Source organism: Vigna radiata, chromosome 11, assembly GCF_000741045.1.
Source record: "Vigna radiata var. radiata cultivar VC1973A chromosome 11, Vradiata_ver6, whole genome shotgun sequence".
NCBI classification, from domain to species: domain Eukaryota; kingdom Viridiplantae; phylum Streptophyta; class Magnoliopsida; order Fabales; family Fabaceae; genus Vigna; species Vigna radiata.
The window spans coordinates 943,023-970,244 of NC_028361.1; the positions used below are offsets into that span (position 1 = coordinate 943,023).

General features: G+C 31.5%; 4 protein-coding genes across 5 annotated transcripts; 2 read left to right on the forward strand and 2 right to left on the reverse strand.

Moving 5' to 3' along the window:
- Window positions 1–545: 545 nt before the first annotated feature.
- On the reverse strand, window positions 546–4,520 carry LOC106776325 (histone acetyltransferase MCC1). 2 transcript variants are annotated; one of them, XM_014663742.2, is made up of 7 exons: window positions 4,239–4,520; window positions 2,574–2,797; window positions 2,347–2,491; window positions 1,704–1,803; window positions 1,396–1,624; window positions 1,264–1,314; window positions 809–947 (listed from the first exon to the last, which is right to left on the reverse strand). In XM_014663742.2, the coding sequence occupies exons 2-6, from the start codon at window positions 2,678–2,680 to the stop codon at window positions 1,275–1,277; spliced, it is 621 nt and encodes a 206-aa protein (XP_014519228.1). In that variant the 5' UTR covers window positions 2,681–2,797; window positions 4,239–4,520; the 3' UTR covers window positions 809–947; window positions 1,264–1,274. The 2 variants fall into 2 exon arrangements, with proteins under 2 accessions (XP_014519227.1, XP_014519228.1); XM_014663741.2 differs by lacking the exon at window positions 1,264–1,314 and having other exon boundaries at window positions 546–947; window positions 4,239–4,517.
- Window positions 4,521–6,142: 1,622 nt separating this feature from the next.
- LOC106776944 lies at window positions 6,143–10,017 on the reverse strand. The gene is made up of 12 exons (XM_014664425.2): window positions 9,726–10,017; window positions 9,476–9,574; window positions 9,134–9,191; window positions 8,976–9,056; window positions 8,787–8,858; window positions 8,454–8,692; window positions 8,291–8,362; window positions 7,819–7,932; window positions 7,652–7,733; window positions 7,491–7,537; window positions 7,023–7,104; window positions 6,143–6,389 (listed from the first exon to the last, which is right to left on the reverse strand). Exons 1-12 carry the CDS (start codon window positions 9,932–9,934, stop codon window positions 6,306–6,308), a joined length of 1,239 nt encoding a protein of 412 aa, XP_014519911.1. The 5' UTR covers window positions 9,935–10,017; the 3' UTR covers window positions 6,143–6,305.
- A 2,748-nt stretch (window positions 10,018–12,765) lies between these two features.
- On the forward strand, window positions 12,766–16,213 carry LOC106777874 (heat stress transcription factor A-1b-like). Its single transcript, XM_014665684.2, has 3 exons — window positions 12,766–13,137; window positions 14,389–15,596; window positions 15,964–16,213. Exons 1-2 carry the CDS (start codon window positions 12,919–12,921, stop codon window positions 15,565–15,567), a joined length of 1,398 nt encoding a protein of 465 aa, XP_014521170.1. The 5' UTR covers window positions 12,766–12,918; the 3' UTR covers window positions 15,568–15,596; window positions 15,964–16,213.
- Window positions 16,214–17,124: 911 nt separating this feature from the next.
- LOC106777907 (DNA-directed RNA polymerase III subunit RPC5) lies at window positions 17,125–25,640 on the forward strand. The gene is made up of 13 exons (XM_014665727.2): window positions 17,125–17,721; window positions 17,817–17,885; window positions 17,965–18,072; window positions 18,192–18,269; window positions 19,028–19,192; window positions 19,690–19,737; window positions 21,261–21,367; window positions 21,451–21,519; window positions 21,805–21,853; window positions 22,818–23,452; window positions 24,466–24,663; window positions 24,797–24,917; window positions 25,211–25,640. The coding sequence occupies exons 1-13, from the start codon at window positions 17,320–17,322 to the stop codon at window positions 25,280–25,282; spliced, it is 2,121 nt and encodes a 706-aa protein (XP_014521213.1). The 5' UTR covers window positions 17,125–17,319; the 3' UTR covers window positions 25,283–25,640.
- Window positions 25,641–27,222: the final 1,582 nt, after the last annotated feature.

The following is a 27,222-nucleotide window of genomic DNA, read 5'->3' on the forward strand; positions in this document are numbered from 1 at the left end:
CTTAAATAAAAAATCATAAAAGGCATAATCGTATTCAACTTTAATTTTATTTTATTTCATTAATCAACAATCGTATCCATTAGTCACGTATTAATAGTCACAAATTCAATTTAAAAGTACAATTTTATTGAATATTCAAAATTAAATTTAAAAGTATATTGAAATATGAGGAGATTGATAAAAATTAAATTTAAACAAATTTGAAATATGAGGAGATTGATAAAAATTAAATTTAAACAAATTGTGTGTAAATTATTAGTTCAAATAATAATAACATTATTATTGTTATTATAAATGTGAGTTATTATTTTTAATGAAAAATTTAAAATAAAAAAAAAAGTTATATTAAATTTAAAAGTGAAGGTTTGGTGAGAAAATTAAAATTGAAAAACTTAAAATGTGATTAGATGATTTCTTCTTATAGAACTTTGGCTCCATACATTTTCTCTGTAAAAAATCAGAAACATTACATGCTTAAGATCCAAGACTATGTTAACTACTGCATGGTTGTGTTAGCCATTACAGCTAACTACTGCATCAAACGATGATCAACAGAATCACAAGTTTCATTGTTCACATACACTTAAATGTTGTTATTATCACCTTCTAACAGTATATGTGAATTCACTGGATTGAGGATGTTTATTATGACATCATGGTAAGAAATATTTTTGGCTCGAATATGACCTTTCTGGAGGGAATCAACAATAATGAGGTTGATTGATACAGGAAACAGAAAACTTTAAAAAAATAAACAGAGTTAAACACACTCATAACCAGAACATTCCACTGCTACGTTTCTTTTGTTGGGTGTTGCTGACACAAGAGAATGACTTTCTTTACACTTTGCCCGCCTTGAGATCTTCCTGCTTCCGCTCCTGCACAGCCTTGCAGCCACTGACTTAAAGCCACTCCTCATGAAGCTTACTATTGCAGTGAGAATCTCTCTGAAATGTGAAATTGAAATTACAATTCTGGAAAATAATTTAGATAAAAGGATGCATGTGGCTCAATATGCAACAAATACTGAAAAGGTTAGTCAGATGGGCAGCCAAAAGTAAGAAGAAGAAATTGATGTTTAACTTAGAAAATCAGTCAATAATCCTTTTGCAATAGCAAGACAGCAGCATTTAATTGTTCCACATTTTATCTCACCTAACACAGCTTAGAACAAAGAAATGAAATACTTTTCACATATCAAGTTCAAACGTGTGTATATATAGCAACAAAGAATAGGAAGGCCCTTATTAGTTCAAGAACAACCTTATCAAGGTTCAGAAACTCAGCCCAGTTAAGAGTATAGCGCAAAATTTTCTACACTACGTAGAACAGGATTAGTATAAAGCATTTACATGAAAAACCAGGGATAAAAAATGAAAGGAATTTTGCACTTACAATGGTGAGCAAGGAGATCGACCCCCATTTACATAATACAAGAATAAGAACGAATCATAATGTTGGCCATTGATCAAATAAAACCCCTGCAACCTTCTCACACATTTGAAAGACATTTTCTTGTACAAATTGATTGCAGGGTTATTGTAAGAGATTACATGCAGGTAGACAGCTCGGCAGGTTGGAATACTTGAAGCATATTTTATGACCTCCCGAATCAGAGAAGAAGCTGCATATAAAGCACAGATTAGACTGCCAATTATATAATAGAGGACTTCAAAAAACTTGATTTGCAACAACACTCTTACCTATTCCAAAACTTCTATATGCTTCCACGACTCCAAGCGTCAGAACATAGACTAAAGTTTGGTCAGATCTAGCTGAGTCATATCCAAGCATGTCCACTATCTACAAGAATAACATTCATGCAATTAAAATTCACAAATCATCAGCAAACAGATTAAGCTTGCAAACATCCACGCTTTAAGTAGTATGGCATACCGTGTGGAACAGTTTGAACAGGTTTATACAAGCAAAATTTGTCTCGGTTATCTTCATATCAGAATGTTGATTGAACCAGACTACCAACATTAAGAGATTATTTGTCTTGTTGTGTCATGGGGTTGTACATTTAGACATTTAAACAGGTTTATTGAAAGGTAATTTTCCATTATGTTTGGGCCAAGAACATTGGTTAAACATGTTTCAAATAAACTTTCCGACAAGAACTTGCTACTTAATATTTCCCCTTATAGCCAATAAATAAATCACAAAACATTAAATAACCAAACTTTCCAAACGAAAGATGCATTCAGAGTAGTAGAAACGCAACACATGTTCTCTGTTCAGCAGAAATTTCAGGCTTTGGAAATGATGGACAGATAACATTTTCTTAGTATGCTTCAAATAATTAGACAAAAGGCATATATAACTGTATATAGATGGGGTCACCTCGCTTTCTTTTGCAAGAACAATCCGTGCTGTTACAAATCCAATGAGTTCGTCACTTCGACCATCGGAGCGATTGCTGTCAACAGCCCCCCATGACACAATGTCACGTCCATTTACCACATCATGGAAAAAAGTAGATTCGTACCTGAGAATTGTAGATATGTCTGGGTAAACACAGTTTCTAAATCTCAAGTTGAAGTTAACAAAACAACACACGATCTAATCACCTGATAGGAAATAATCTGCCATGGATATGCTCTAAAATGTCAAGGTCAGAAGGTCGAATAGGCCTATAGCATATTTTTGGTTGACTAGACACATTCGGGTTTACCATTGAGTCTTTTTAACTTAATCCCCAGCAAATATCTGATATACTTGGAAAAGTCGTGCAATAGCAACTGCTTCCATTTACACAGCAACAATGAAAAGGGCCATTGAATAGTTGCTATTACTGTAAATTAAACAATAGCGTCAAAAATTTCATATCTATCATAACTACTGAAATGAAAAGTACAACTGTTTGCTTTATGTATGAAAATTCTGGCTCAAACGTTAATGGAGCTTTCGTTTTCTATAAGTGTCCATTTGGCACAATTTGAACTAAGAGTTTTGTTATTCTTATTATCACCATTGTTGTTATAACTACTCTAAACTTGATCATCCTTGCCACGGATATTGTCATCACTGTTATCAACCAATGTCATGCTGTCATTGCAATCACCGGCTTGCTACCAACCACTGCCGCAGGCACCAATGTAAGTTCTTCCATGACTACCCTAACTACGGGCTTAAAATGGTATTGTGATTTGACTTAAAGTTGTAATTTTATGTTTTGCACAACCCAATTTAGTGTAATGATTCTAAACCAATTGAAGTTTCTCGTGCCAAATGGATGTCAAAAGTTTTTATGCTTTTGATAGAAAAAGAAACATCATTAAAGAAACAAAGAAAAATACAAGACGACAATAAATGCAGCAAAACAACACTGTCTAAGTCAGACAAGACGAATCCCACAAAGTAACTACTGTCACTAAAAAAATGCCATATACACAATCCTAGCCCAAAATATCCTGTATGGCCTTAAGAAACCTTGAAAATAAGAGTACTTCTCCTACCTAATATTTTTCCAAAATCTTTAAACCTGTCTGGCAGCAATGGCTCCAAAGTAGAAGCTCAGACTCAATGTTCAGTACTAACCAAACACTCCAAACAATATAGTCATATGAAAGTAGTGGCCTTATAATAGAACAGCAAGTGTCCAATTGTTCATGAATTACAGCAGCAAACAAGACATGTGAAGAAAGGTTAACAGAAGAAATACTCAAGAAGAATAAAAAAATATAAACTCTCCTAGCATAATTGGAATGAAATCATCACATTTTGATTCTTCTTACTAAGTTAAAGACTAAGAGCCAAGTACAGCATTGATTATTAGATTCCTCCTGTCCACTGAACTTGAAAAGATCCAACATGTCTTCCCATCTCCTAGCAAGAGACATACATATATACGAAAGAAACTAAAATTAGCACCTCCTTCTTCAGCCCTTCTAAACCTGGATTTGTCCTTCAAAACTTAATTGGGTTGACCTCCAATTCCTCTCGTCTAAGGCAACTTCCTTCAAAAGACAACACTCAATTTTAAGGTACAATCTACGAAAAAATCACTTTTTGAAAGTTTCCCACATATCCAATAACAATAATTACACGGTTTTCAGACACAGGAATATCCTGCCTATGATTTCCCATCACAACTCCCTTTCCTAAGGTCAAAAGATTCAAAGATTCAACAGCCAATCAAAGTGCAGTAACTCGCAGCAAAGACCACACATAAATTGGAACAGAAAAACAATCTAAGATTCATAATGTAAAAGTTGGACAGTGATCGTAACCACCTTAGTTGAAGAGGAACATGAGATTAAAATTGTTTGACAGAAAAGATAGGGAAGCGGATTGATCTAGGCAACAAAGATGAGATTTTGAATCGGAAAAAGAGAAATTGGGTAGATTTATTCGGGCAAGGTTGGATGGAATATTGGGATTGACATATACATATCATGGACAGAACACAATCATTGTTTCGGAAGACTTTATGTTTCCCAATTGAATTGGTTTCACCCTTAACAAAGAAATGAATCTATCTAACAACCCATTCTAACCTTTACCCCTTCCTCTCTTTCTTCAATATATATTTTAGTTTTAATTTTAGATTTTGTTTTAATTGTTTTTATTTATAGTTTTTGGTATGCTCAAGTATCGATTCCATTCTGTTTCATGATTTTGTTTTAGGATCTTCTGATTCTTCCTTGACATCTTAATTTGTGCTAAATGGGATAGAATAATACAGAATAAATTGAAAACCTTAGAATAAATTTAAACTGTCCAACTACAACCCTAACAATTGATATTATTTTTATTGTTAGATTGTTATCTTTTATAATTATATAATAACTATTACATGACATAATGATTATCTATTAATACAACCATTCATTCCCATAATATTTTAGGAGGCATTTTAATTGTTTAATCAAACATGTTTTTTTCTGTTGGGTATTAAGCTTTAGGGATGAAATATACCTTTTAATTTTATGTTTTATAAAAATAAAAACAAAGAAAATTATATATTGAACATTTTTTCATGCACTAGTTTTTTATTCAAATATTTCTTAGAGATTTTTTGGAGAGAAATTATTCTGAGTTTTTAGAATATCTTTTGCAAATTCTATACTTATATGTTATATTTAAAATTTGTTACTTTTTATTTCAATAATCAACTCATTGTAAATAAAATTTATTTATATTTGTTTTTCTTTTATAAAACAAAATAACCCCAATAATGAAAAATTTGGCTCATAACTGTTGAACTCCACTAACATATATATTACAAACATCATATACTATTACTTTTTTAAATTTGATTCAATACATTATTTAATCAAAATACATATATAATCTAAATTTAAAAAAAAAAGTTTTAAAATCCTCTTTAAGAAAACATGAATGATAATAATAATATTAGTAATTATATTTTTAATATTTTAATTAATAATGTAAGATAAATGTACATGTCAATATGATATAAATAATATATATATATATATATATATATATATATATATATATATTATAATGGTGCATATTTTATATCATATAAATTTATATATTATAATTTAAATCATTATTTTGCCCAAATCACTAAAAATATAACTATTAATTGAATCCATATAAAATAAAAGGCCGTAAATGATACATTTTAAAGTAATATTATTTTAATTGTAACATATACTACTTAAATTATTTATTCTTCTCTAAAAAAAGATTATTTTTAGTGTCATTTGTTTTTCAATTTTAACTTCTAAACAAACGTTTTTAAATTCATTAATATTACTGTTTAAGTTTTGGATTTTTTTAATTTTAACTTTTTATTATTTAACTATTTTTTAAAGTTTAACCATTTTTAATCAAAAAGTTATCAATAAAATAAGCAAAAACTATGTATTTTTATATTTAATTTTATAATTATAATAAAAACAATAATAATTTTATTATCATACAAAAGTAAACAGACATCTGTTTTCACTGATATGTTATAATTATGTTATAAAATCTGTCCTGTAATTTAATTAATTTTCATACCCTACTTATTTTATAATTATTTTGATTTAATTTTCAAAATTTTAAAAATAATATCAAATCTCTCCAATTAAAAAAGAAAACTTAAATTGATATCCAATTAGTTTAATTGACATACATTTGTTTTGTTTTGATAATATGATGGAAAGTGAGACGATAAAACAAAGTTGAAAGAATATATATATATTAAGAGGTAAAAAATTAACAGAGGACCAAATATATACATTTAAGGTCTATTTATTGACCAATACATTTTAATATTCCTATTCTAAGGAGCATTTTATAGAAACAAAGAAAACTGATAAACACATATCAGTCATGTGCATTCACAGCACTGCTCCTGTCATAAACCGATGATTCAGAACAGCTTCAGCAGTTGGTCTTTTACGAAAGTCAGCATTAAGCATTGTCTGAAATTCAAGATAAACAACATGAACTTCAATTTATTATACATTTACATTATAAATAAACTAACTTTAGTTTATGAAGATCAATTCATTTGTTTCTTTTATTTTCTGCTCAAAATTTCACAAAGTAAATCTTTGAACATATTGGTTTTTGAAAAAGTTAAGAACACATTCAATGTATAAATTGACTTAATCTTTTAAGAAAGAAATTCAATGTATAAATTGACTTAATCTCTTAAAGAAAGAAATTCAAACAAAATTTTCATGTTTGTAGGAACCAAAAGGTGTTGGCAGCCAACCAATTAGGAATCAACAAAAAATTATTTGTAAACTAGTTATTATAAAAGTTTAAAATTTTATCATGCATGGTAATATTTGATTGCATCACTCTAAAAAGAACTTGACCACTATAAATGTTAAGATTATAATTAAGAAATGAATTCTAAACTTAATTTAATTTTACAGAATCGTTTTTAAAGTGAAGTTCGCATCATTTATATATTCTAAATTATTAAATCTTTAGTAGACGTAGGATTTTCAACCATCAATATATTTAAACTGGTTTCATTTTCTTAAAATAATAAATTTTTGTCATGAGAAAGCATCTTTCTTATCCATGCTAACAGACCAAAATACCTGAAGTAACTCCCAACCAGCACCATCTCCTAGATCCAGGAACTCAACAGCATTTACCAATCTGTCATCAGCTAGACAATACCTGCCAAAGGGGGGAAATGTAAAAACTAGAGAAGGAATGGTCGAAAAGCAAATACAGACTTTCAGTACAGCTTATTCTTCAGAGTTTAAGCCTGAATACATTCTTTCAGCAGACTTTAGGCAAGCTGAATAAAGTACAATTTTTGATATCATAAATTAAAAAAAAAAAAAATGAAGGTGGATGAGTTTTAAATACATGAAGTAATATTAAAAACTAGTTTTCAAAATCCCCAAAAACCTACAAAGTCTGTTATTTTTTTGTGTTCTTATATAGCTCATGCCTATAATAAGTATACTTTAACCAAGAGAAGATATGATTACAAATAACACTGCAACATTTGTCTATTATGACTTTCCGTGCAAAATTAAACCAGGAAGATAGCATACTCTCGTGTTGCTTCAAGATCAAGTTGGAAGGTGTTCTCCAGAAGCCTCTAATTTTCACAACCAACAAAAACAAGTGAAGATATTGTCTTACAACAAAGAAAACTTTGACAAAAAAGAACAATGAGTTACCAAAGACAAAGTCTTATTGCAGCATAGCTTACTTGCAATGATAGGCTATCCATTACACCGGCCTCACAAAATGGAACAAAAGCCAAGTATGCAAAAAGAAGACCTGCTTCATATCTGCATTGGAACTCATAAAAGAAATAGGTAACCTGAAAAATATGTTGAAACAAACTTCTGCATTGACCCAAGTTCTGACAGTTACATGTCATCAGCTATTCCAAAAGCTCTTTTCTCCATTTGTGTGAATGCACCAGCACCTGATGCTCTTCTCCAAAGCCCCTCTGAAAGCTGTCCTGAATCATCTAGTTCCGAATACCTACAGTGATGATGTATTGATATTTGTATTGTAAACTACTTCAGCTTGTAGGTAGAATGTTAGCATATAGCAAATAAAGCAATAAATTAAGTGAAACCAAACCTCATAAAATGGACTATGAAATTCAGAAATGTGAAATGCACAATAGATGAAACTATATCCCAAAAAAAAGGAAAGAAAAGTCATACAGATTATACTAATATGCAGTGCAACACATTACTGCCACACAATCAAAGTTCAATAGGATTTAAATAACGAAAAAAAAAATCAAAAAAATACAACATTTTTTTCATGACATATCAATGTATTAACAAAAGGTAAATTCAAGACACAAGAGCTCGACAAACCATTACCTTACCTGACATTAACAGAAAAGGCTAGATCCCGGAGTCTAGGAATCAAATAAGAACCTTCTTTTTCTGAAATTGTGCTGCAAACATATAAAAAACACTTGAAGTTAGGGTGAAAGCTATAAGCCAAACGAAAAATCTTGAACCAAATAAATGCTTATAATTCCATACTTGAGAACCACAGAAAACGGTCCTAGACTTTGGTGCAATCTATCATGGTCATGCAAGTAAGCTACACCCTTCATGACACCTTGGAGCAGCTTTACAATAAAACTTTGCCTCCTTTTGATTGTTACTCCTTGCTCAAAAGGATTCCAGGATGACACTTCTCGGCTTTTCGATAACCTCTCGCTTACAATTTTTGCATAGTCTGCCACGCTATATTTCCCATCATCACGAAATGCAAGCCACTGGATCAACATATTACTCTCGTAATGGTTATTAACAGAATTAGAGCCATTGCATCTGAAGTTAAAGAATTTATGTTAATTTCATAGAACAAACCTGCTCTCCCGTGGTTGTTTCAAACCCACCTATAAGTAGCGCAAGATGCTGAGCAATACCTTTAGAACTGCTCTGCAAGAAAAAGTATAAACCAGGAAGAAGGATTAACAGAAAGGAGAGAAAAGTGCTATGAATTGATATCAAAGATTAAGTTAAGTAGAAACCAATCCACGTATCCAATTCCCTCACCTGAAGAAACAAGTGTGTATTCAACTCATTTGCAGCAAGTGCATCAGCCACAACTCCCCCAGCTCGCCTTCCAGGATAAACCTTCATTGCCATTTGTTAAGAGTTTCTAGATATTAACACGAACAAGTGAAGAGGTAGACTATGATACTACTTACTACCTTAAAAGTAACAGGAGTTCCAGTAAGTGGACCCCGAGAAACTCTCCCTTCATAGAGCCTGCAACACAACCAAAACTGCCATGAGGGTCTATTATTGTTATAGTATCAAAAAAGAGCTCAGCACACCCAACTGCATTCAGTGTAGTCGCCTGTAAGTCCATTTGTAAATTGTAACCATAGGATGAAGATCAACCAGTTGATATCAAGAATGCATATTTTAACTCTGATTTACTCAAATAGAATGAGTGGTTCAATCTTCATGACACAGTTTCACGTGTAGAATGTATGAATGCAAGGGAAAAGAAAGGCATGGAATCAAGTTGATTTTTTTAAATTGCCCACCTGATTTTGACATTGCCTTCTCCAACATCTTGAGTTTTCAATCCTCCCAAGTCCTTGAGTGAATAGTCAGTGCCAGGCCCAGAGGGAAAGGCAGAGTAGCTGGGTAAAACCGTTACTTTTGAATAAGCTAATTTTGAAGGATCTTTTACATATCAGGCTATGCATAATTAAAAATGTTAACTTCATGGAAAAAATAAAATCCTGATTGCATTTTTTGTTATCATTGGAATGCTTGTCAAGAAGTAGGTACCTGGTGATGTTGATGAAGCCATAGGTGCCAATGGGTCGACCCACTTGGAAGGAGTCGGAGTTGGTGAAAAAAGGCAACTTTGCTTGAATTATGGGAGAGTGGAAGTAGAGAGTGGAGGTGGTGGATCTGGAAGAAAGGGGCAACTGGGTCGTGTGATTGCGAAGACAGTGATGGAAAGAGAAGCAATCAAGAGGAACAACCACAACCATTTCTCTCTTTCTTTTCTGTGTTTCTGTGTGCCTGTGAATGTGAATCAAGAGGAAGAAGAAGGTAGCGGCAAATGGATAAGAGAGAGTTCAGTTTGCCGTCAATAATATATATAATGAAATATAATCATAATAATGTAATGTTGTATTGTGAAAATAAATGAGAATATAGAATTTACTGTAATTATTTATTGGGTTAAATATGTTTTTGTTTTTTTAAGTTTAAGCTAAAATATGAAAAAATTAATTTTAATTTAAAAAATAAAAACATATTTAACTAATATTTATTTTTATAATATTAAAAATACTAGTATAATATTTTAGATTCTCATTACATATTGACGATGATGACGTCAAATACTTAAAATTCATTTATTTTTATGCTACTATGGGGAAATAAATTTATTTATTTTTAAAAACATAAATTTAGTCCAAATCTGAATTAATTTTGTTTTCTATAATATAATATCGGATTCAAATAAACGTTATTGTTTAGTTTTGTGTTGTTCGATAAATATTTTACTAATGTATGTAGAGATGCATGAAGTTTATTCTAAACAGATATGAAATGAAAATGCATAATCATTGCTATATTAAATAATTTTATCTTGATGTTAATAAAAATATATTAATACCTTTTATATTTAATGAAGTTTAGTATGATCAAAGAATCACGTTTTTTTTAGGTGTTAACGATATCATTGTTGAAATATTAAAAACATTGACAGATAAAATAAAAAAGTAAATAAATAAATGTGTGGTAAACAAAATTTTGAGAGTTAGGCTTTGTATACACATAAAAACTAGAAAAAGCTGAAATATCTTTGAAAGGAAAAGATTGGATACATCCTTTAATATTCACCGTAAGAATATATAAAATATAAATTTTAATATAAAAGAATAACAAACATTGAGTTATCATATCACTTACTTACCTTAAATCGTGATATGTTTTTTGTATAGACATGTTGTAACGTCCTAAATTTTGAATAATATTAATACTATTATAGAATTTATTACACATTTAATAAAATTAAAAGAGTTAAACATAATACACACATAAAATTATTATAATTATTTAAATATACCTATAATGGTAAGATATACTCGAACAAATTCTTTTATATTTAAAAACTAAAGTATAGGGAAAAGTTTGTGAAAATGATATATATATATATATATATATAAAAGTAAGAAAAAGAAAATAAATCATGATTTAATTTTTGCTCCGTTTCTATCATGTAACGGTTGATAAAAAAACTTATCGTGTGCTCGTATTATAAATATTTACGAGATAATAAACACAAATAGAGAAAAAAAATGACAAGTTAATCTTATCAAATAATACAAATATAATCCTTTACAAACATTAACTTATAATTTAATCATTAATAACTAAAATTTTATACACATGTCACTGTTTATCTCTAGAGTGAGATCATATATTGATATTGAACTATAATAACTCTGTCTATTAATTTTCTAAATATTTATAGTCAAAACAACTCACCATTAGACTAAGGAGCTACTTTCCATGATATAATTATTTTTTTTAAAACTATAAATCATTGAAAGCGTTAGAATAATTCTTAATCACTAATATCTACATTAATACACACTTATACACAACCATAATAAGAATTTATCCTTCAATCTTGTCCACTAATACTATTAAGTGGATTAGTCATTTTTCATTATATTTTTTAACTTTTGTTTTTACATTTTTAAAATTAATTTAAATTTTTTTCTTTTTTTATAAATATTTTTATAATTAAAATATAATATTAACAATTATCATTTTATATTACTTTAATAATTTAGAATATTTTGGTAATATTTAATTTTTACAAATTAAACAATTTTTTTGTTATATGTCACTTCAGTCAAATCTTACACTAATTTAAAGAAACTTTAATTTTAAGTTTATCGAGTTAAATATGTTTTTAGTCCTATACTTTAGGACGATTTTAGTTTTAGAAACAACAAATAAAGTTAATAAAATTTGGTAAAAAGGACTAAAACTATAGTTTTTTAAAGTTGTAATACTAAACTGTGCCTTAGTTTGAAAGAGGGATTAAAACCAAAATAGCTGAAGTATACGGACTAAAAATATATTTAACCCAAATTTATTCTCACTCACCTCCGAATTCACTCAAAATAACAACAATAAATTTACCATAAAAAATATTCAGTCATTCTTTTCCAAATCATTCATACACACACCCTTAAAATAATATGTAAAAATTTATTTCATCTTAATTTCTATAAATTATATTTTAATTTAATATATTTATATTAATGTGTTTTTAACCATTTATATTTTGTTATAATATAATTTATACTATTTAAAATTTATTTTGAATTATTTTTATATATAAGGGTTAAATATGTTTTCTAAAGTTTAAAACAATAAATAAAGTTTAAAAAATTTGATAAAAAAGATTAAAATTATAGTTTTCTAAAGTTGAAGGACTAAATTGTAATATACTTTGAAAGAGAGACTAAACACAAAAACGACCAATAGTTGGGGGACGAAAAACATATTTAACGATGCAATAATAATGTTATATTTTTATAAATTAAATATGTTTTTAATCTATTGTATTCATTTCATTATTGGCTAATTTTTATAATTTTTTTTTCTTTCCTTTTCTTTCTTATCTCACTTGTTCTCTTAATTTAAACGATCACCTTTTATATCTCAAAAACAAACACAAGTTAAAAATGATAATATTAGTATTTAAAAAAAGATGAAGTGAAAAAATGTAAGAAAGTAAGAGAAAAAAAATTAGAGAAAATTAAAATAACAAACATAATTAACAGTGAAATAAATAAACGCACAAGAAGAGAAACATTGAAGTGAAAGGAGTGAGAGTTGTTTCGAGTGCCTGATACCTTCCGTTTATCTTCTTCCTCTTCTTCTTGTGTGTGCAATAAAGGCAAAACCTAAATTTTGGTTTAGGCATAGGAATCAGTGTTGATCTGCTATGGAGGGAGCATCGTGGAACAGCAGTGTTTGTGTGGCACCGTTTCTGAGCAAAACCTACGACATGGTAGACGACCCGTCCACCGATTCTGTCGTGTCGTGGGGCGAACACAACAACACCTTTGTTGTCTGGAACGTTCCCCAGTTCGCCACAGACATCTTGCCCAAACATTTTAAGCATAACAACTTCTCCAGCTTCGTCAGACAGTTGAACACTTATGTGGGCATCGCATCACTTTTACTATTGTTCTTAGTTTTATTGCTAATTTACTCTTTTATTTTGTTTTTCTGTTTCGGGGTCAGAGGGATCGTGGTTTCTTGTTGTTGTGGGCTCGATGGATTTGAAGGGTTTTGTTGTTTTCTGTTGGGTTTTATATTTGTGCTTTATGGAAAACCCTATCTTGTTGTTTTATTTCATTCCATGTAGCACGTTCTATCTTTCAATACTGTGGCGTCTCATTGATTGGTATGAATCTCGAATTTGCAGGTCAGTATTACACCTTCATTGGGTATGCTCGACTTTAGTAAATTTGGCTTAGCTGGGCAAAATTTTGGTTAGATCTGGGTTTGCATAGTAAGTTAGCAAAGTGAACTCAATTTTTCTTTTACTCTTTTTTCTATATCTTGTTATAGGTTAAAATATGCCAATATGTCAGTCTGTTTTCCTTACTTTTTCTCTTTCCTCCCTGTTTCTGAACTGGGTTTTCGTTGTCTAGGAGTTAAGTTCAGTAAATCATGAGAAAACTACGAGTGTAAATTCTGATTAAAAGCAATTTTATCTTGATAGAAGATATTGCAAATAATCTTGGCTTGTCTGTATCATGATTGAAATTGCCCCTTCTTGGTGTTTTGTTGTGAGACTGGCTGCTTAAGTTGAAAATCTTATGATACTCGATAATACTAGGAACAATTACGTAATTAATCGTTGTAGACCTTCCTGTTCTGCTGCGCAATTTATGAGAGTCCATATCATCTCTAAGTTTTGTTATTAATACACCTGAGCAATACATGGTCCGATTCAAAGATTGAAAAAAGGGATGGATACATTAGCTGGTGCTACCAGTGTTCAAAATTTATAATTGTGACTATGGTAGCTTTAGGGTAGGTTGATTAAAAAGGGATCACAGATTATGATTTAGAAACTTGTGATTAAAGACAACCTTTGGTTATGTGCTGTAGAAATATATTGCAATGATGTAATAAGGACATAGTTTATGTCAAATATAGGTCCTTGGTTTGCACTCTTGAAAGAATTTAATCAATTATCACAATTTATTCTACTGCTATCTAAGTAAATTTACTTGTATCTCACACACTCATCGAGAATATTGTTTCACATGCCATCTCCCCTTCACAAGTTATAATTAGTATTACGTGTAATTTTAATTTAGGTGGATTACTTGTTTATTTTACACATATTTTCTTCTCATAATCTATATTATTCAGTGATTTCCTTTTGACTGACAAACAGGGTTTTAAGAAGGTTGATCCAGATCAATGGGAATTTGCAAATGAAGGATTTTTAAGAGGGGAAAAACAACTTCTAAAAAGTATTAGTAGGCGTAAATCTGCCCACATAAATGGTAGTCAGCAACCATCCCAAGTGCAAAAATCAGCTGTTAGAGCATGTGTCGAGGTGGGAAAATTTGGGCTTGAGGAAGAGGTGGAAATACTGAAAAGGGATAAGAATGTTCTTATGCAGGAACTAGTTAGGTTGAGACAGAAACAGCAAGTGACTGATAACCAGTTGCAAAATGTTGGGCAACGCATGCAGTCAATGGAGCAGCGCCAGCAGCAAATGATGTCATTCCTAGCAAAGGCCATGCACAGCCCTGGCTTCTTAGCTCAATTTGTACAGCAGCAGAATGAAAGTAAGAAACATATCACTGGGGCTAATAAAAAGAGGAGGCTCCACAGTCAGGAGAAGGATAATTTAACCACCAACAGTCTCCATAGTGGTCTTGATGGACACGTAGTCAAGTACCAGAGTTCCATAAACAATGCTGCAAAATCATTATTTCGCCAGATATTGCAGATAAACAATTCTACAGCAACCCAATCATCAATTAAGAACCCTGATGTTTTTCTCATTGACGATATCCCTTCTACAATTGCATCAGATAGCAGCAGTTCATCGACTCAGGTTTCTAATGTGACCCTTTCTACTGTTCCTCCTGTTTCTGAACTAACAAGTATGGAAGTAGACTCCCAGTTTCCTGTCAATGGTATGCCCAGTATATCCGAGGTGCAATCTTCACCTGCTGTGTTGGGCTTTTGTCAGAGTCAAGGGGTGGAAACTGAAAGCAGTTTATTGAATCATAATCTGAATGGTGTGGAGAAGAACATGGCGGAGATAGATGTGTCATCTGTTTTGGATGGACCGCACACTGTAGAAGCTGGTTATTCTTCACCCGATGCAGATGGAATTTCCCAACTCCCTGATATCGATGATGAGTTCTGGGAGTTGTTTTTCAGGCCAAGCCCACTTACAGGAGACGCAGAGGAAATTAAATTTAGCACTCTAGGATGTGGTCTGACTGAGGACCAGGGTTTGCCTTTGGAAAGGGAAAATGAGAAGAAAAATGTTGATAAGATGCAGCATGTTGACAATCTTACCAAACAGATGGGACTTCTTGCATCAAAGTCCTAATTGTGTAGATATGTTTCTTGCAACTGAAGGTAAATTTTTTAGACTGGAGTATCTCACTTATACATCATTGTAAGCATACTGGTTCTTGTAGTTCCCTCTACTAAAACAAGTGTAAAATCTCCTGGCGTTGTTATCATGCACAATTGCTGTGTAACCAAAGAGAGAAAATTACTTCACATGTACTTCCATATCCATATTTTGGTACAACTTACAACAAGGTGGTGTAGGAGTTGGAGCGGGAATTTACTTTCATTTCTCCCTTGACATATATATCTATAACCTAATTGTATTGTTCTTAACATATGCATGCATTGGTTGGTTTGGGGAAAATGAAATGAAGTTGGGCAGTGTAATGTTTTAGTTTCCAACGCTTTTCTGTTCATGGTTCCTACACAGGTTTAGGTCCTTTGCTGCTGAGCAGACAAAGTCATCTTACATATGTATACATAAAGAAAGCTGACAGATATCATCCAACAACTTTATCAGTGCCTTTTCTTTTATCTGGCTGAAATGTCGTGTGCTCTGGTTGTGATTAGGGGCTTAAAAACACGAAGTTACGAAACTTCGTATATATCCTATGTATTTTGAATTTTGGCAACTGTGCCTCTAGTTTCCAATACTAGCTTGCTGCTGCTGCTTTCCTTTACCCTTCGGAACAGGACAATACTTTTATTAACTCTTGCATTGCTGCTGAATTACTACTAAATTAAAAAAGAAAGTAGTTTTTTATAATAAATATTTAATTAGTTTGAGTGGGTTATACATTTAAAGATTAAATGGGTTATTTATCCCAAATAAATTAGCTTTTAAATACAATTATTCATTTATAATAATTGTAACTAGAAGAAAACAAATTCTTGTGTCTATCTGAAAACTAAAATTTTATTGATGTTTATAATAAATTTGTTATTTTAACAGAGTAAGCAAATATCTTTTAATTCTCAAGTCAATTTTATGTAATCATTACATTAAAATACAATAAATTATTTGATACCAACTACAATTATTTATAATTTTTAAAATGAAAATATTTCAATCATAAAAGAAAAACAAATTCTAAAATGATCCTAAAAATTTCCGTCTAAAGTAAAAAGATACAAGTATGTTAAAATATAAGATAAACTTAGATATTATTATCTTTAAAATTATATTCTATTAAAATGTATATTTATAATATTAGAATACTTTTGTATAAAAAATTGATTACAAAAATTAGACGAAAACTTTAACTAATTTAAATGTAATGATTTTGTCACCAATGAAAGATAAAATATTTATATATTAAAAAGTATAACAAGGAACCTATTTATATTCATCAAATTAAAGTATCTCATAATGATTGTATATTATAAAATATACAATTTAATATATATTCATCAAACAAGATCTTACACGGTTATATTTTATTTATCCCAAAAATCAGATTTATTTCTGTTATTATTACAAAAATATCCCTTGGTTTATGCAGAAAATGTAATCAGAAATTAGTTTTGATCATATGATATAATATAAGATTTCTTGTATTAATTAAAAAACCTCTCCGAAATAAAAGGGAAGATTTAGGTGAATCACTTCCTAGGTTAACAAAATTAAATTTCAGTATTGTCAAAAGTTGTTCACTCATATCAGAAGGCTAAGGGCACTATCACTACCAGTGCCAGTACCGTTTCTCCACCGTCCGCCGCGTCACTCGGCGGCCTGACCCGCCGTAATCGGTCGCATCCGCCGTAAAGCAACTGAGCACTCCACGCTATGGACTTCGACGACTTAGAAGAAGCGCCAGTGAAGGCCACTTCTCGAGTCTCCAAGTTCGCGCCAAAATCATCGAAGCTCAAACCTAAACCAAAAGCGGTACCTGGCCCCAAAACTGAACCTCAACCCCAACCCCAATCGGAACCGTCTATCTCCAAACCAGAGCCTCAAGAATTCGTTGCAACTGTCAAAAAGAACCAAGATGGCGTAGAAACAGTGGCACCAATTCATATAAAGCCTGAACTCAAGACCGATGTCCAAATGGAAACGGAACCGAAATCTGAACCCGAGGACGAAGCAGAAGCAGGACGAGATGATCCCATGGACGAAGATACTCCCGAAGACACAGTTATACGCGAAATTGACGTTTTCTTCACACCTTCTATTGATGCCGAGACTCAGGTTGGCGTTTCGCTCACGCCATTTTGCTTGTTCGATTCTGCAGTTTTTTTTTTTTTTTCATAATTGTAGACTAATTTTCCCTTGTCGTTTTTTAGTTGTATGTTTTTCAGTATCCCTTGAGACCTAGTTGGCGACCTTACGACATAGATGACAGATGTGAAGAGGTATGTTTGTTGAATAGTTTTTCTGGAGTAAAATGGGATATCAATCATGTTAACTTTCCTTTTAATTATTATTGTGTAGGTAAGGTTGAAACCTGAGAGTTCAGAAGTGGAGCTTGATTTACCCATTGACATGGAGTCAAGTAATATTGACAGAGAGTTTGCCAACAAACACGACGTCACGAAGCAGGTTTACTTCTTTATTACTGCGATTATCTCTATTACTGCGATTATTTCCAGGTTGAAACCTGGAAAAGCATTATATTGTGTGCATTGTAAGTATGATTCAATTGTTTTAATTCTCTTCAGACTTATGCAACTTCGTGGAAGCCACCTCGTGCAGGTGGACAAGCTGCAACGGCTGCTGGGCTTCTTATGGGAGATAAGGTAATTATTTACCCCATTCTATTTTATGACTCGAACAATGCATTTGGTCCTCCCCCCTACCGGTGCATCAATCCAGCGCATTTAGACCTGTCAATGTATTATGTTTGCCATGCAGCTTGGGATATTATTGTCTTATATATTGAACACTTAATACTTCTGATCAATTAGGATGTCTGTATCAGCAAAAAATACTTCTCAAAATGAATTTGTTCTTGGTTTAAGATAAGTCATGTCTTATTCAGGTCTTGAATAACAATTAATCAATGTGTTTGTTAAAGATAAAGTTCATTGAAAAGCTAATGCAGTTTGGCATACTTTTTAAGGTATGTTTCAATCAAGAGTGCAAACGTGGGGAACAAGGAATAAAAAGCGTGCCTTGAAATAAATGGGAAAACTTTGGATTACTACCTTAAAAGAAAAACAATTGAACATAATCTTGTAAAGACTTATCAGGTTAGAATCATGCATGATTCACCCAGCAAAATTGATATGCTTTACATTTAATTGCAGATGGTTATATTTAGCATTTTAAAGTATTATATAGTTCAGACACATTATGTGTCTACTACCAACATTTTTGTTTATATATATATATATATATATATATATATATATATATATATATATATATATATATATATATATATCTATATCTTCTGAGAGCATGATGATTTTATGAATTTTTCTTTTGTTATATTCAAGTTGATTGTTATTTTAGAAAAGAAATGTAAATTTGCCTACCTTTTTCTTCGTTACAGTTACACCTGCATCCAATTCATGCAGTTGTGCAGCTTCGACCAAAATTACATCATCTGAATTCTGGTGGTTCAAAAAGGAAGAATGTCACCTCTGCTGGGGCAAACGCTACCGTCAAAATTGAGGGCTCAAATGAAGAAAAGCCTGTTGCTACATCAAAGAAGCAGGTACCACGTATTTCTTTCATTCATGCATCATAGTTATTTTATTATGTCAGGTTAAATTTGATTTCACAAGAGCAAGGTGCAGGAATTATAGTTTTCGTACAACGGCATTGGCAATCTTGAATTATTTTTCCATGCCCTTTTTTAGATGATTAGGTGGTTTATTTCAAGTAAATGTAGGATTAAAAAATCCATAATAGGCATGTATGTCCCCCCAAAAAGAAGAAAGTTTCAAATGTTTGGTTGCTGCTGCATACTTACAAGATTATTGGCTTTGTTGTTCATAAATTGCTAAATTTAATATTTAGCAACTAGCACTTTGGTTCTATTTGTGCCAACTATGCTTGAAACTAGACATAGATTTTATCTTGTGTGTTTAGTTCACAAGCTGTCTTGTTCCAGTATCAATCCATCTTGCAATTTTTTTCTGGTGCTTGTATTCTGTTAAGGCTTGTTAGCTAATTTCCTTCTAGCTAATATATTATTCTTCTTTGTTGCAGAATAAGCCAACCGAACCATCTATCGAGCAAAAGAATGATGAGGATGAGGTACTATAGTAGTTTATCCCGCTGTGTGATTTACATATGATGTTTTTTGATCTCTGCTGTGCATCTGCTCTGCCTATGCAAGGTTGAGTTTCAGTACAAGTCCATTGCTCCTCAGACTTGGCCTGTCTGTTGTCTCCATCTGGAAGTTTTGGCCAGACGAAGTAATCTTGTAGCTGGGAAAGCTGCCTCTTTATGCTACCACTCCCTTGTCTAGTGAACCCTCTTCTCATTGTCAGAAAGTCATTACTTTTGGCTGCATTCTGCTGGTTGCCCTTTTGGGTCTGTTGTGAGGGTCATCTTCCCCTTCTCATTGGTCTGTTTAATGGCTGAAAACCCTAAACTGTTCGAAGTTTTTGTTTGCGTCTATTATTTCTGAGTGCATTTTCTATTTGCTCTTCCCACAGTTCATACCTTTTAACGTTTGCAAATTAGTGTTGGATTTCGAGAGAAAGGATGGATCTCCTTCTCAAGAGAATAAGTTTTTCTTATCAGGCAATGATTACAGAGAGTATTTCAACTAAAGGCTGTCCACTCAAGAATTATCTCTAACTCTCCTAATCTAGTAATTTGTCAGTTTGTTTATTTTAATCCTTGTCTATAAACTTTTCAAAGTTTTGTCTCCACAACTATACTCTGAGTGCAATTTCTATTCCCTCCTCTCCCAGTTTATGTTTCTTAACATTTGCAGAAGTGTAGGCGTTGGATTTCGAGGGGAAGGATGAAGTTTTAAGAGAATAAGTTTTTGTTATTATCAGACATGATTGCAAAGAGTATTTTTAACTAAAGGCTGTCCATCAAGAACTACCTCCTCCTCAGTCTCTAAACGACTAGTTTTTTAGTTTACTTCTCTCTATCATTTTCTTGTAGATTCTGGATTATGTACTCTGGAGCTCCTGATCACATAATTTCTAATCCTTCCCTTTCTCTAACTAATCTCCACAAAATCTCTGTATTTCGTCATGCCTGGCTATAATGTTAAGCTACTGGTTACAGTCAAGTCTCTCCTTTTTTTTTTTTTTTTTTTTTTTCTGAAATTTGGATTACGTTCTTGTAGCGTCTTACAGTCCATTTAATTTAGTTTCCACTAATAATTTGACATGCACTCTTTATTGTTCAATAACCTTTTTCTCTTATTATATGATGACAAATCCTAAGGGACTGTAAGGAAATAGGACCTTTAATCCTTGAGGATAATATAAGACATTCTAAGATACAATAAATATTTTTATTATTAGATGAAATTCATATATTCTAACAACTTCAATAAATGTTTATGGTTATGACCATGAAGAATGGATGCAGGATTAGGACGATGGTTATTTTGTGTTTTTTGCACGGAACAAACTGTAACGAACTTTTGATACATTGATAAATAACATGTTCTCCTCTTAAATTAAGTATGAAATAGTTCCATATATTTGCATTTTCTGTCAAGAATTTCTTAATGGTGATTTTGTTTCATAACATTCCGTTTATTTTAAGTTCCTGTTCTAATCAGTATTTTTTTTCTACATCGTGTGAAGAGCTGGCTTCCTCTTAAGTACCATAGCTGTAAGAGTGATCTCTCCTCTAGATATTTGGAGCAAATGATGGGACAAGAAAGTTCTCCTATAAACTTCACAATGAGAGCGTAATATGTCCTATTGTTCTTTTTTATCTCTTATCTAATATGTGAATTACTAAATATTTGAAGTTTGTAAATCTTTAATTCAGGTTTGATTATGTTACCGCACTGTGTCCTGGAGGAACCAGCAACAATTTATCAAAGGTTCCTTCTAAAAGGTGCTGTCTTCCTTGAATGTCAAATTTTTTTAATTTAATTTTGCCCCCTCCTTTTTGATTAAAGGTTTTCTATTAGCTGTATGTAGGACTCACTCTTTGTCCTTCTGTATCTGCAAGTCTGTCCTTTTCTTTATATTAATTGTTATTGTTATATACTTTCTTTTGCTTCTATTGACTTCTTGATATTTTGTTTCTTGTTCTTATAATTCTACATTGTTTATCATTATTGGTTTATTATATTGCTATTGACTTATAATTCTGACTATAGTGTGTATGCAAATTTAGGGATCTACTATCATTACCCGTGGAAGAGCGACTTAAGAAAATGCTCGAGGTTTGTAACATTATGTTTTTTTTATTGAGATAGGCGCATTGAGATCTAAAATTCTTCTTACTTCCTATGCTTGTTCGAAGTTGACTACATTCTTATTTTTAAAGAAGATATTCTGTATTCCCAATTCACTACTGGTGTTTTATGTGCGTTAACTGTTATTAGTGGATATATTTATAGCAAATAACGTGGACATGTGCACCAAACTGCTCATTGATAATATTGCAAACACTGAAGTTCTGCTTTCAGTATGAATGAAAAATGTTTGTATTTAACACTGGTCTTAATTATTAATGAACTTGCTTATTTGGGTGATGCTGCACACATCACGACTACTGTCTTCAAAATTAGATTGGTTACAGAACAATTAAAGCAATTATTCAGTTTATTGGTTTAACTGTATTTTAAATAGTGAGAATGGAATATTTATACATATCCGTAAGTAATAAATTAATGCAAAAATTTAAGTTAACATCAATGGACTGCATAGTCTTAAAAATAAGTTCAGTATTAACCTAAATACAGTCAAAAGTATGATGTATAGTTAGATTTCGTATAATGCATATCAAAAGTAACAATGATTTCAAAAGAGGTTATGAATATTATAGGTAGGGGATTTTAATTTTCTCCCCATATAAAAATTCATCTGTTTGTGAATTGAATCAGCTAGTTCTTGCCAGTCTGTGCCCAATTTCATGATTTACCGACTGGTTTCCTGATCACCAGTTAAAGGGATGGAACCTAACTTTATGTGTTAAGTGACTCGTAGTTGAACTGGCCAATCTGGTCTAATTATCTCAACTATGGTCTCTTCTGAACTATGTAGTATAACGGCCATCACCACATAGCCTTTTCCTTTGAGGTGGGATATGCTACAAAGATCAAATGATGCTGTAATTTTCTATTCGTGAATCATGTTTTTCTGTGCTACTTTCTATAACTTTCCTAACACTGCTCTTTATGATAGACATATCCACCACAGCGTTTCAGTGCTATAAAACACTTTGCTCCTGAATACTCCGAGGAGGAAATTCTAAAATTCCTGCAGCAACATGCAATATTGTTGTGGGGGCTATGGACTGCAAAAAGTTCATTGCTATATCCTAATGGTGGCGTAGAATCTTTGGCCAGAGATTATGTCTTACTAATGTTTAGCAAGAATTTGAAAGTTCAGTCTTCTGATATGAATGTTCGAGGTGAACTTACTGCTCATGTGAAGGAGTTCCTGAAGCACTTTGGCTTGGAAACAGCTAATCTTGATAAATCTGCTGGAGAACCAAAACCTTACTGGAAATTCAAAGAGCGTCCTGATGAGTCATTCAAAAAACTCTATCCAGATATTGTTGAAAAACAGGAAAGACTTTTCAAAGGTTTGGAACAACATTTACCTGGTCTTGTATCAAATGCTGGAAAACGTAAAATTGGTAAAAGTGCTGTAGCAAACCAAGGTGTAAACAATGAGGCTCTTAAATCAGCAAGTTCTGATCAAGGGACAACAAGTCTGGCTGGAGTGTCTACTGGGAAAATGACCATGTCAAATGAAACCCGACATGCTCTACCAATTGCCCTCAAGAAGCTTTTTCAGACTAACAAAGTTTGCAGGTACTGTTATAGAGATATCCATCCTTTTGCTTTGGTGATTTCCCATGTTGAAATTATTGTTGTGATAATATTGGGAAGCACGATAGTTGTAGTTAACTTCATAACACTTTCCACACACCAGCTTTATTTTTATTTTTTGTGTAATTGAAGAAATTAATTTTCTCTTTTGATACATAAGATTTGTGTGTTTTGTTAACGTCTTATGCTGTATTATGCATATATTTTAAAATGTTGTATCCCCGTGTTCTGGATTGTATGCTTTTCTTGATATAGTACGCAAAGACACCAAGAGATCACAAGCTGTGCTCACAACAGTCATTGGGCATGTAACTAGGTCCCATGGCATCAAGAATTTTATACTATTTTGTACAGGAGGGAGTGTAAAGCCGCATGAAACTCTGCAGTATTTCTGTGGCCGTGGTACTCATGGCTGGAATTATCTTAAAGTGTCAGTCAGTGAATTGAAGAAATCTTTTGAGCTAATATTCTTTTGCAAAAAAAATAAAAATAAAACAATGTTTTCTATCTTATCCCAATGTCTTGCTGATTGAAATTTTTGTTTTGAACGATTTGTTTGGAGTGATATTGAGGGACTTCTCGTCGACATAGGTGGGTGATCTGAAGAGAGATAAAATTTGTATACGTGTTGCAGAAATGAGCGTGTTACAGAGATGAGGTGGCTATGGTTCTGGGCTAAATTTATAAATAACTATTTTTTTGTCAGCTAAATGTCTGGTGGTTTCCCTCAAACAAAATTCTTCATGGCAATTGGTTATTTGGATTAAATCTTATTTAAATAGGGATAAGGTTGTAATGCCGCCGATGCCAGTTCTTGAAAATTCACCTCAGTGATATGCATCTTTCTGACCAGTTTGTCACTCTTATAGTCATGGTGATAGTAATTGCATTAGGGGGGAATTCTCCTCCATTGAATAGAATTTGGCTCAAAAGAAGTTCTATTTTTTTTATCTTGTTTGACAGTTGTCTTCTAATGTTTCTATTTATATTGGCAGTTTCAAAGTGATATGCCAAGGATTGCGTGAGATGGCAGTTTCCAAAGCTATGCTTTCAAAGGGAGATTCTAAAATTGCCGTGGATGCGGCTCACAGTCTTGACGGTCCACATAATGAGTTAATGGCAGTCATAAATGAAGTTTCATGTGAAATCCATGGTTATTATGTATTGAAATCATCAAAAGATGATCCGTTCAGGTTGTTTTTTCTCTTCCTCACCTCTCCCCCTTAATGGAAAATGTTTTCGATCCATGGGAGATCTGAAAATTTAAAAAACAAGTAGCATATTTCATTTGTTAGATAATGCTAAGGACTGCATCTGTCTCTGTAGAGATGTTGTAATTGATATGCTTCGTGGAAGTGGACCCGGTGCCAAGCTCAAGAAGGCTGAGATACTTGAAGCTGCAAGGAGAAAACTGGGTAGAGAAGTCCCTAACAACGAATATAACAAGGTGATGTTTTTTTTTTCATGAGTTGGCTGTGGTATGCTACTTATTTATTTGTAGTTTACAAAAATGTACCAGGCATGGATATGATGTAAATAAACGAGGTAGACACTAAAGACAGGAAACCTTGTACAATCTATCTTGAGACTTTGATCCATAGTTCTAGGCAAGATGAAAGAGAATGAATGTCACCTGTGTAGTCATATTAATTTGAAAGTAGATAATGATCTTATTAACATGAGGGAATGCAAATAAAAGCTTAATGGTTGTTTGTTTGTTTTTTTCTAAAACAATTTCAGGTCATGAGTGAGTTATGCATTTCGAAAGGTTCTGTTTGGGTCTTGAGAAATGGTGATGGAAATAACCAATGATTGAGTTTTTGCTCATCTTGTAACGGCACTTATTTCAGTTGCCCCCACCTGCTCAGGTATTTTGATTCTCACAGAATGGAACTTGTAGTCATTTGCTTTGCAGAGGTTATTGGTAATAGTCATTATTCTCAAATGTGCAAATTTTTCCCCCTTTTTAGCTTTAGATAGAGAGACAAAATAGTTATTTTAATCAGAAGAAAAGAAAAAGGATAAGAAATTTGATGAAAGAAAAACAGGAATGCTTGAAGATTTCACCTTTTTTTTTTCAGTTTCTATACTAGTAGAATTTATACACGCGGCTGTTTTCATTTTTAAGATTATAGTTCACTTTAATTCATTGAGAATTTATACTTGTATATTTTAGTTCTTTCTTATCTTTCATTACTTGCTAAAATACATTAAAAGGGTGTTTGAAATCGATTTTATCCATGTTTCGAAATGCCCATTTCTATTCTATTTTTGTTTTGACGAAGTAAGAGTAGATATGAAGAAAAATTAAGAGTTTTTTCTTATTTGGATAAAAGTAAAAATAAAGTGAAAAGAATGTTTAATTATATTAAATTGACATTCATCCCTTTAAAATGTAAATCATCATAATTATGATATGGTACATGTTTTTTTTTAGTCACAATTATAACATTGAAAAATAGGTTTTTTATTTTTTTAATCAGAACTAGATACTACAGCCATGAAAACTTATATTTAACGTGGTGCCATAAATGCCCTGTTAAAAAATTATGTACGCCGATTTGTTACTAATTTGGTAGTAATTATTATAATTATAATTAATATAATCATTCAGTTTTAAACACACCAAAATGAATAAGTAAAATGAAAATATAACGGAAATCACAACAAACAAAAGACCCAACATAACAAATTATTGATTGTTGTCATCACTTTTAAGTAATCACTACTATTATTATTAAATTAATGTATGCACAAAAGCTATTATGCGTGAATCGTATTTATTTCTTGGAAAAGTGAATGATACTGATAAAAATAAATTCTTAAATTCAAAGTTCTTAAAGATATGAAAAAATTTAAAATGAAAGATGTTCAAAGAATCCAAAATTGCATAATATATATTTCTTTTTTATTTATTTATTTCTATGTGCATAGTGTAGGGAAACAATTAATATTAATAAAAAAAATTATCAATAAATGTTAGTTATTAATAAAGAAAATTGAATTACAATCTCTCTTGCATCTACTTTCAAATTTTTTATATCAACTTAAAATTTAAAATTCAACAAATATATTATGTAAAAACAGGCAAACATATTACTTATTAAGTAAATATATAAATACTACACACGAAATGAATTTGCAACATACAAACATGCATAGGCTAATGTACGTTTATATGAATTATTGATACTCGTTATTCGTCTCAAACCTATGAAACAACAAAGTTTTTGTTGTAAATAAAATACACAAGAAGAATTTCTTTACGACATTTATTAACTATCACAGTTATAAAGGATGAATTTATGAAAAAAAAAAGAAAAGAAAATGGAGCAGGTGGATGTACATTTGTTCAACTAATTCATCAAGTTAAGTATAATATTTTTTTTGAAAGGGTAATTATTTTTATAAAAGAAACTATATTTTTTCAAAAAATTCATATGGATTTTACTGAATTCGTTAGAAAGAATAGCATATTGACTCATATATTAGGTAATTTGACTAGAAATCTAAGATTTTTAGAAGAAAAGGTGTTTGAAAAAAAGAAAATAGTTATGGAATAATGAATTTGGAGTGAGAAGGAAGTTAGGAAGATGGTAAAGAAGACTGAAAAAGTACTTCTGAAGTCTAAATGAAGCTATCCACTTAATTACATTACAATTTAAAATCTATACAATTAAATTATTTAAACATATGAATTGAGAAGAAAACCCTAAAAATGATATTTTTAAAGAAAAGTTAAAAGACTCTGT

Excerpts from the sequence above, each read along its gene's own strand:
- LOC106776944 (XM_014664425.2), bottom strand. The coding sequence starts at position 9,934 with ATGGTTGTGGTTGTTCCTCTTGATTGCTTCTCTTTCCATCACTGTCTT. Across the intron at positions 7,538-7,651 it reads TGGATAGCCTATCATTGCAA|AGGCTTCTGGAGAACACCTT; the intron begins GTAAGCTATGCT and ends TGTGAAAATTAG. Across the intron at positions 7,105-7,490 it reads GATCTTGAAGCAACACGAGA|GTATTGTCTAGCTGATGACA; the intron begins GTATGCTATCTT and ends CCCCTTTGGCAG.
- LOC106777874 (XM_014665684.2), top strand. The coding sequence starts at position 12,919 with ATGGAGGGAGCATCGTGGAACAGCAGTGTTTGTGTGGCACCGTTTCTG. Across the intron at positions 13,138-14,388 it reads TCAGACAGTTGAACACTTAT|GGTTTTAAGAAGGTTGATCC; the intron begins GTGGGCATCGCA and ends ACTGACAAACAG.
- LOC106776325 (XM_014663741.2), bottom strand. The coding sequence starts at position 2,680 with ATGGTAAACCCGAATGTGTCTAGTCAACCAAAAATATGCTATAGGCCT. Across the intron at positions 2,492-2,573 it reads GGCAGATTATTTCCTATCAG|GTACGAATCTACTTTTTTCC; the intron begins GTGATTAGATCG and ends TACAATTCTCAG. Across the intron at positions 948-1,395 it reads CGATCTCCTTGCTCACCATT|AGAGATTCTCACTGCAATAG; the intron begins GTAAGTGCAAAA and ends TTCACATTTCAG.
- LOC106777907 (XM_014665727.2), top strand. The coding sequence starts at position 17,320 with ATGGACTTCGACGACTTAGAAGAAGCGCCAGTGAAGGCCACTTCTCGA. Across the intron at positions 17,886-17,964 it reads TAGATGACAGATGTGAAGAG|GTAAGGTTGAAACCTGAGAG; the intron begins GTATGTTTGTTG and ends ATTATTGTGTAG. Across the intron at positions 21,368-21,450 it reads ATAAACTTCACAATGAGAGC|GTTTGATTATGTTACCGCAC; the intron begins GTAATATGTCCT and ends TCTTTAATTCAG.